At 49.2% G+C, this 9,980-nt stretch overlaps 1 protein-coding gene across 1 annotated transcript in view; it reads left to right on the top strand.

Moving 5' to 3' along the window:
- The first annotated feature begins 3,022 nt into the window (after positions 1–3,022).
- Positions 3,023–9,980, top strand: part of FGF2 (fibroblast growth factor 2) — a 66,330-nt gene continuing 59,372 nt past the window's right edge. The window contains exons 1-4 of the mRNA XM_038769190.1: positions 3,023–3,094; positions 3,771–3,883; positions 4,924–5,080; positions 6,509–6,932. Of these exons, the coding sequence (XP_038625118.1) occupies positions 3,023–3,094; positions 3,771–3,883; positions 4,924–5,080; positions 6,509–6,932 (766 nt within the window). The remainder of the gene's footprint in view (positions 3,095–3,770; positions 3,884–4,923; positions 5,081–6,508; positions 6,933–9,980) is intronic.

Raw genomic sequence — 9,980 nt, 5'->3', positions numbered from 1 at the left:
GTACTAAGCACTAGGGTACAAGATAAGTTGGACACATTATTATTATATTTAAGTGTTTACTGTGCATCAAGTGCTTACTGTCGAGCACTGTTCTAAGTGCTGGAGTAGATACAAGTTAATCAGTTTGGAAGACAGATCAAAGACTAGCTGTTCCTTATGGAAGCTGTGTTATCTGCTGTCACCCCTTGCATTTCAAGCCCTGCCCCTCTCTTGCCTCTGGTCCTTGCCCCCCAGCCCTATGAATTGCTGATAGAAAGGGGATGCGGGCAGGTGTGGGCTACTGCTCCTCCCTCACCCAGGCCTGCGGTGGATAGCAGAGGGAAGGGGACAGAGGCTTCGTTATACAATCTGGTTGTTCATCTTCCCAGAGTTATGTTCAAAGTCCCTGTTGGGCTCCTCGCTTAAGGTGTCGCCTGCCCGGGCAAAGGAAAGAGCTGTGTGGGGGATCCAAACCCAGATGCCCCGGGGGCAGGGGGTGGGCAGGAATGGGTCCAGCTTCAAGATGGGGAAACCTCAGTGCCTAGTACACTGCCCGGCACACAATAAGTGCTTAACAAATATAACAGAAAGCCATTTAACTCTCTGTGCCTCAGTTTTCTCATCTGTAACATGGGGATTTAAGACTTTGAGCCAACCTGATTAACTTGTACTACCCCAGCTCTTAGTACAGTGCCTGGCACATAGTAAGCATTTAACAAATACTGTTGGGCCATTTGTACTGCTCGTGGACTTTGGTGGTTGCTGGAAGCATGGCTCTTAAGTGGAAAAGACTATGTTAATAAGACAAGAAAAGTCTCATGGCAGCTGTGTGGAGCATATGGATTTTTAAGCTGAATTCTCTTTTAAATTTCAAAGCGAAAAGAATCGTTTCATAATGGAAAACACAGTGGCAGAGGTACTGAATGATCTGTGTATTCATCAGAGGCAGTATTAAAACCTGTCTGCCACTTTTTCTGGACTATAAAATTAGAGATTATATGGACTGTTGTCATAGTGTAACGATTTCATGTCTGACAGATCTTTGACCCCTGCTCAAGGATGTGGTAATTCAAGTATGTCATTCTGAAGCTGAGGTCTTAGTGAGCAGAGAGCACTAATATCAGAAGAGAAGCTCAAAACAGTGTCTCTCGAACCAGGATTGTAAAGTAGATTAACTAGCTCGCTATAGGCTCAGGCTGACACTCTCCCATAATTACATGAATTTGCATACCTGTTACATTTTTACAGTTTTCATTCCCCGGTGCAAATTGTGTCAGTAAAAGTTGTTGGTATGAGGTGCTTCATCATTCTTCGTGTTTACTGATTGAGGGAAATGAGGCAGATGTTAAATAATGAACTCTGGGAATTCCCCTTCACCGGCAGTTAAATAATGGAACCCAGATGTTGGTCTTGATACCCAGGCATGTCTAGGCAAAAATGTTGAGTTATTTGAGTTATCAATACACAATCCCACATCACCAGTTCTCAACAGTCTTTATTTGAGTTATCAATACACAATCCCACATCACCAGTTCTCAACAGTCTTTCTCCCTAGCTGGATTTGTCAAATTTAGGTGTCCTTTTCTGCAGGGTTATAGGGTCAAAACTAGTAATGCATAATGCTGACGTCCTGTAGCCGTTCGTTGTCCCAGGCAGCCAAGTTTGCATTGAGGACAGAACCCTGCCCCAAAAGGCAAAGCACTTTTCTACACCATTGAGAGTGCCAAAGCCCCAGCACTTTTGACTGTTGCCACAGAAAAATTATCAGAGGATCTGAGCAGTTTTTTTGGAATTGGACAAACATGACAAGGTGAACAGCATGGGAGATTTAAGTGCACAGATGAATAGCGGTGTTGAAATATTTGGGGGAAAAAATCAACTACAGGGCATTGGAAAGCTGTGGTCTGCTCATGCTCAGAGAACAGGGCTGGCTTTAGGCAGTAGGTCAAGAAGTAGCATGACCCAGTGGAAAGAACGCAGGCCTGGGAGTTAGAGGACCTGGGTTCTAATCCTGACTCCACTACTTGTCTGTTCTGTATGACCTTGGGCAAATCACTTCACTTTGCTGGGCCTCTGTTTCCTCATCTATCAAATGGGGATTCAACCCTACTCCCTCCTACCTAGACTGTGAGCCCCATTTGGGACAGGGAGGGACTGTGTGCCACCTGATAACCTTGTATATTCCCCAGTGCTTAGAACAATGCTTGGCACATAGTAAGCCCTTAACAAGTACCATAGTTATTATTATTAATTATAATTATCCTTACTTGAGACAGACAACCGCCTCAGGGCATATTGTCAGAAGGGACAGTGGGGTCAAAACACCAGAAGGAAGGATGGGGTTGGTGGCTGGGAGCAGTAGCACTGATGCGAATGTAAGAGAGCCGAAGCGAGGGAGCGTGGCACGGTATGGGTGAAGAACACTGAGCCCAAGCTGCTAATAGAGACCTGGGCAGGGGATTGACGTGGGGTGAGTGGGGGAAGATGGTCCTGGGGCTTTGGTGGCCATTTGTCTGCCCCCTCACAGAAGTACTGTAGATTTAGGAGTTTGAATGGGTTTTTGTGTGACGTCATGTCATAATGCTGTGTGCACGTGATGTAATGACATCGTATGGAATGGCCAGAGGTGGCTTATTTTTTCCCTGCTTCAGGGCAGCCAAACATCCTTAGCTAGTCCTGTCAATGAGTGTGCCAAACCCTAGTTGAGCCATGACCCCCAGATTACGCAGCTTCAGGCCCCAGTTGACAGACCGCCCCCCCCCCCGCCCCATGCTCTGGGTTTTTGAAAGCACCTGTTCACCCAACCATCTCCCACCTCTTTTTGCCACAAAAATCTCTTGTAGGACATCCTTTTCTTCTATAGTCTGGATGAGGATGATGTTTACCAGAGGACAACAGTAGCTTCAGGAGAATACTTTTCATCCAGTGGAGAATTTGCTGTGCTCTGTATGCCGTTCTAGCCTAGGTCTCTCTGTCCAAGGCCTCCCCAGCTCAGGAACACAGATGGAACGCATGGGTTCTGGTCATACAGACTGGTAGGAAGATGGGTGAGGTTTTTCCTAAGGAAAGTTTCCTGAAGACGGTGAATCTGAGCTGTGATTCGCAAAAGGGGAAGGTGCGTGTGGAAGAATTGGAGCATGGGGCAGATTGAGCAAAGGGGAGCAAGATCCAAGTGTGAGGAGCCGCTTAGGGCAAGCCTTGCATGAAGTGGAGAGTGTGGGCTAGGGCAGAGTGGTTTATGAAAGAGATTATGTCATAGCAGCTCAGATGTAAATGAAGTACTTCATCCTTTCAGAGCTCTGAAATTCCTATAGTATCCATGAAATCAGTGATGCTTCTCTGATTCGTTATTTACTAGTGTTTGTACGTGGAGTAAATTCAGGGGTTTCCTTTAATCCCTAGTGTTTTGTGGCGTTTTTACTGGTATTCAGGATCCTGCTCACGTTTAGTTATTTGAAGTTCTTCATAAAAACAGCTCTTTCCCCTCATTTAATTTTCGAGTTAAACTTATATAGGATAGGTGCATAGAGTATTTAATTTTCCTCATATGAATAAAGGTAAAATTAGAATTTTGAAATATTATAAAGTCCCCATGAGGGCAGAATTCTTCTGACCCATCCTGTTAGTTTAAAAAGGGCTCCTAGTAGGTGTCGCAGATTACAAGGTTTTTCTTCATTATGTAAATTTGTTTTAGCCATCCTGGGTGCATATGGACTATTACAGTGCTTAAATCAGAAGCTCCTATTTGAAATGGAAAGTCGTCTTGCAAATGTATTCACTGTTCATCTCAGAGAAGATTAGAAATAGCACTTTTTTTCCCCAAATGCCCTAATACAATTGGGGCCTCCTTCCATGTTGAAAATACGTCGCTGTGGAAATCTTTTATCAAACACGGCCAATCCAGGTAATGCCTTTTGAGTTGGAAAAATGTAGAAGTTTATTAATGTTAGCTTTTTTAATATTTTGGTACATTTCAGGAGATAAATTAATTTGTCCTCTTAGCCTCTTTGTAGGTCTAGTGGGTAGATTCCCAGATCAGAGATTCAGGGCTGTCGCGGGGAAGGGCGCTCAGTCTAGTGATAAATGCTCAATAAATACTTTTAGACTGTGAGCCCACTATTGGGTAGGGACTGTCTCTATATGTTGCCAACTTGTACTTCCCAAGCGCTTAGTACAGTGCTCTGCACACAGTAAGCGCTCAATAAATATGATTGATGATGATGAAATACGATTGAATGAATTAATAACCACCCCTTTCCCCATTAGTGGTATTAATAATAATAATGATGATGGTATTTGTTAAGCGCTTACTATGAGCCAAGCACTGATCTAGACTGTGAGCCCGCTATTGGGTAGGGACTGTTTCTAGATGTTGCCAACTTGTACTTCCTAAGCACTTAGTACAGTACTCTGCACACAGTAAGCGCTCAATAAATACCATTGAATGAATGAATGAATGGTACGGCGCCGTCACCCTCCTGCATCTCAGGGCAGTTTCTTAGCCTTTCTGGACACCCTAGTTTCCTCATCTGTAAAATGGAGATGATAACCATTCTGCTGCCCGGGTGTGTTGTGAGGATAAAATAAGGCCACTGTTAAAAAGGCGGTGTGGAAAAATTAGATTGCAGTTCCTGTAGCAAAGAAGCATAATGGGAAGAGCATGGGTTTGGGAGTCAGAGGTTGTGGGTTCTAATCCCCACTCTGCCACCTGTCAGCTATGTGGCTTTGGTTAAGTCACTTCTCTGTGCCTCAGTTATCTCATCCGTAAAATGAGGATTAAGACCGTGAGCCCCAAGTGGGACAACCTGTTAACCTTGCATCTAACCCAGCGCTTCGAACAGTCCATGGCACATAGTAAGCGCCTAACAAATACCATTATTATTATCCGTCAGTGTATTATTATGGCTGCGATAATCGTGCTAATAATACTGACACGTGGCCCAGTCAGATGCCAAGGGAGACGGCTAATTTAGGCGGCAAGGGGGAGTGCAGGCATGCATTGAGGCTTGCATTTGAGGCGGGCTGGCACGAGGCGTTGCGGCGAGAATTTCCACGTGCGTCTCCCGGGCCCGAGGAGCGGGGGCGACGGATGGGGCGTCCAGTACGGAGGCACTTGGGCGCGATTGGCGGCGGCAAAACCCCCTCTCCGTAGAGAAAGCCTGTTTTCATTTTTTCTCGCCCCGACCCCGGCCCTGCCCCCGTTATTCTCGGGCCAGAAAGGCTGCCTTTCCCCCTTCCCCACCTCTCCCACCCCGCGCCCGGACCCAAGCAAGCTGCATATATGTATATATGTTTCTACATATTTATTACTCTATTTATTTAACAACTTGTACATATCTATTCTATTTATTTTATTTTGTTAGTATGTTTGGTTTTGTTCTCTGTCTCCCCCTTTTAGACTGTGAGCCCGCTGTTGGGTAGGGACTGTCTCTACATGTTGCCACTTTGTACTTCCCAAGCGCTTAGTACAGTGCTCTGCACACAGTAAGCGCTCAGTGAATACGATTGATGATGACGATGAAGCAAGCCCGGGTCGGGAGTTTGCGTTCGACTTGGGGAGTTGAGCCGGCCACACGGAGAGGAGTCGGGCGGGGGCTAGGGGGGTGCTTGGGGGAGAGGAGGGGGCCGCCTCCCGTCCCGTCCCCCGTGGCCGGCGGGGCCTCGGCCCGACCGCTTTTGCGTATCAATCAATCAATCGTACTTATTGAGCGCTTACTGTGTGCAGAGCACTGTACTAAGGCGCTTGGGAAGTCCAGGTCGGCAACATATAGAGACAGTCCCTACCCAACAGCGGGCTCACAGTCTAAAAGGGGGAGACAGAGAACAAAACCAAGCATACTAACAAAATAAAATAAATAGGATAGATATGTACAAGATAAATAGAGTAATAAATATGTACAAACATTCATACATGTATACAGGTGCTGTGGGGAAGGGAAGGAGGTAAGATGGGGGGATGGAGAGGGGGACGATAGATGTATATATGTTTGTACATATTTATTACTCTATTTTACTTATACATATCTATTTTATTTTATTTTGTTAGTATGTTTGGTTTTGTTCTCTGCCTCCCCCTTCTAGACTGTGAGCCCACTGTTGGGTAGGGACTGTCCCTCTGCGTTGCCAACTTGTACTTCCCAAGCTCCGCACACAGTAAGCGCTCAATAAAAACGATTGATTGATTGATTGACGAGGGGGAGAGGAAGGAAGGGGCTGAGTGTGGGAAGGCCTCCTGGAGGAGGCGAGCTCTCAGTAGGGCCTTGAAGGGAGGAAGAGAGCTGGCTTGGCGGAGGGGCAGAGGGAGGGAGGGCATTCCAGGCCCGGGGGAATCGCCTGGGCGCCGCCAAAGCGGCTAAGGCCGGGGGGCACCGGGGGGCGGGGGGGAGTGACGACGCGAGGCCCCCCCCCCCCATAGACACACACACCGATCTGTGTGTCCCCCCCACCGCGGATATATAGACACACACACACACACACACACAGAGAGACGGAGACGGGACGCGGCGGTGGTTCCTCGTGTCCCGGGAAGGAGGGCGGCTGTCCCGGGCCCGGCCCGGGAGGAGGAGCCGGGGACAGGCAGAGCGAGGGCGGAGGCGAGAGCCGCGGGCCCGGGCACCCGTTTGCGGGCCGGGCCGGGCCTGGCCGGGCCTGTGCGGTCAGGCTGGGGGGCCGCGGCCGGGGGGGCCCGCCGGTTGGCAGGCTGGGGGCCCGGGGACGGGCCCGGGGACGGGGGCGACGGCGGGGCCGGCGGGAGGCCGGCGAGGGCCCCGCGCTCAGGATGGCGGCCGCCGGGACCATCACCACCCTGCCCGACGCCGGGCCCGCCGCGGGGCCCTTCGCCCCGGGAAACTTCAAGGAGCCCAAGCGCCTCTACTGCAAGAACGGAGGCTTCTTCCTGCGCATCCAGCCCGACGGAAGGGTGGACGGGGTCCGGGAGAAGAGCGACCCGCACAGTGAGTAGTACCTCCTCTCCGGGGAGGAAAACCACCCCCAGTCCCCGAGCCGACGGGGCAGGGGGATGGCGAAAGGCCAAGCGGTTCCGTTTGCTTGCCGGCAAATGGTGTTCGTTAACCGCCTTCTAAGCTCCAGGCACTGGAGGGATTGATACAGGCTGATCGGGCTGGGCACAGTCCCTATGCCACACAGGGCTCACAACCCGCACCCCCATTTTACAGACCAGGGAACTGAGGAACGGAGAAGTGAAGTGGCACAGCGGACAGGTGGGCAGAGCCGGGAGTGGAACTCAGGTTCTTGCAACTCCCGGTCCCGTACTTCTGTGTCACCAAAACGGAACTTTTAGAAGGCCCTTGGTGAGGTTTTAAGGGCCCTTTAACCGGAGGACAGGGAGGGAGAGGGAAGGACATTTTTATAGAAACGTAAATCCGTTCTTTCATTGTGGACAGGCCCCCGAGCCCTGGTTCCTCCCCACTCCGAGGTGGCTGGCAATCCTGCCTTCCACCTTCTGTGCGTGGTCCAGCGCTGAGGAGATTAGATAAATAAATAAATGACGGTATTCGTTAAGCACTTACTGTGTGCCAATCCCAACTAACCCGTCAGGCCATCCGTACCCTGCCCCGACCCTCTTCACCCTATACTTTTCGTGAGTCCGGTGGCAGAAAGGATACAAAGTCTTCACCAAGTCGTATCCTCGGGGCAGGCCAGGGGGGAGTCATGCCGGAGGAAGTTATACAGAGGTTCTCATCAGGGCTTTCTTGCCCTCAGTTTATGCACCTCGGGCTTCTGCCTGATGGGAAACAGGTTTCACGTGGGTGAAACGCTCAATGAAACACACCTGTTTCAGCAGCACTCGCAGGCTGTTTATTTCCCTTGTGGGAGTGTCACGGAAGGGGAAAAGGGGCTGGGAGATCTGCAGACAGATCTACATTGAAGATTTCAGAGAGGAAATAGAATTAGAAGCTTCTTTGTTGCTTTCAGAATTACAGTGGGGTTTAGAGAATCAGGAATGGAAGAGGTTCAAACAGTGAAGGAGTGAAATGATCAGTCAATGGTATTTCTTGAGTGCATTTTTTTAATGGTATTTGAGTGCTTACTATGTAACAGGCACTCTACCAAGCAGTAGGGTAGATACAAGTTAGGTTGGGCACAGCCCATGTCCCAAAGTTCATTGACCTGCCTGACAAGTGGCAGAGCTGCAATTAGAACCTAGGTCCTCAAAGACTCTCAGTTCTAAACTCTTTCCATTAGGGCACACTGCTGCTTGAGATGCCAACTTGTACTCCTAAGCACTTAGTACAGTGCTCTGCACACAGTAAGCGCTCAATAAATACGATTGATTGATGGATTACTCGTGCAGAGCACTCTACTATGCGCTTGGGAAAGAACAGTAGACCCGGTAGAAAGGCTACCTGCCTTCAGTAATTTTACAATCTAGTGAGGAGTTTACAATCCAGTGGAAACTACTTTCTTCCCCCCAAAACCTGGGGGACACGAGGGGCCAGCTATGGAGTTGGCGTTCTCGACCAGGGCAGTGACTGGAATTTACCTGATCCGTGCAGACCATTTCTCTCCACGGTATTTATCAAGTCCTCTGTGTAAAGATCAGGCCACCGTTTGGAATAGCAAGCTCATTAAATGCCTAGTGCCCACTTGACGCTTACATAAATTAGGGTAAGGAGGGTCAGGGTGGTAGAGAAAAAGAGGGAAGCATAGGCCTTGGCAATGAGGTAGGGAGAAATGAAGACATCTCTGCAGGAGAAAAAATAGTAAAGGCAACCACAAAGACATTTAAGTAGGTTAGAGCTGGTGGTAGTCGCACAATTTTCCACTCAGTTATGCCTCTTATTTCCAAAAGCCTGGATGAAAACTTTGAGAAAACCAAAAGATTTGTTTAGAGTTACCATCCCCTGGTGACAGGATAGACACCCTCACATTGAATTTGGTGTCACTGACTTTACACGGGCACTTCTGGTTTACCAAATCAAGCTTTCAGTGAGAGCTCAAGTTCTTCAGCTCCAGCCGTGTTCACAGCCACCAGTCCTCCAGTCACACTGGAGTGAGTCTGTTCTGAGACATGTGGCAGCTGTGATGGTCTAAGTGCCGAACTGCATGGGAAATGTAAAAACTGTCAGCCAGGACACTAGCTCTCAATAAATATCATTAATCAATGATTGGCTGACTCTGAGGTTTCCTGGAGAAGAGGAATTACCTCCAGGGGAATGCGAAGGAGAGGTGGTGTCTGCCTCTTTAAATGGCCTAAGGGGACTAAGCTAGGGCTGGGGGGCTAAGGGGACAGCAGGCCACCAAGCAGTTATCCCAGTGCCTGTTGGCTAAGTCCAATTCTGATAGGCTCTTGGTGCTTTTTGTTGCAATTCAGCAGGGAATGCAAAGGCAGGCTGGGGGCAGGGGGGAGGTCTGTTTGTTATGAAGGGAGAGCATGTCTTCTTGTGGGCCTCAATTCTTCCTGAAGCCTGGGGTTGGCTAGGCAGAAGTCATGGGTAGAAAGTCCCAAAATGCTATCTGCCCATCAGAAAGGTGGGCTAACAAAGGGATCAGTGGGGCAGACTCTGGGGCGGGACCAGTGGCACATGACTCAACGTTAGCACTTTTTGCACAGCCTTATCTCCATTAATGTATGTGGGCCCCGGGTCCAGGGTGACAGGCCCCACACATTTGGATATAAAGGGGAATTTCCCACTAAGCCATTTCTTTCCAAACTGACACCTTGCCCAGGCCCGGCTCGGTCCCGGTATGCTTCCGGGACAATTGCTGCGGTTTCCTCCCAACCCGAGAGGAACACTGTTGGAGGGGAGTCATGATTTTTGAGGGGAACAGACACAGCTACCTCACCCTCCCAAACTGGCTCCGTCTCCTGGAGAAGCAGGGCCACCGACTGGCTGGTCTCGGCAGAGTGAATGGGTTTTATTAATGCAAAAATATGACGTTCAAGTTACACGCTAAGCGAGGAAGGCCTATTAAACCATTCAAAACGGGGAACATTTGATTCTTAAGCAGCACGTACCACATGCGGCAGAGGGTAGCTA

Source organism: Tachyglossus aculeatus, chromosome X5 (genome assembly GCF_015852505.1).
Source record: "Tachyglossus aculeatus isolate mTacAcu1 chromosome X5, mTacAcu1.pri, whole genome shotgun sequence".
In the NCBI taxonomy this organism is placed as follows: domain Eukaryota; kingdom Metazoa; phylum Chordata; class Mammalia; order Monotremata; family Tachyglossidae; genus Tachyglossus; species Tachyglossus aculeatus.
Note: the sequence above shows the minus strand (reverse complement) of the source record. Positions and strands in the feature narration are given on the sequence as shown.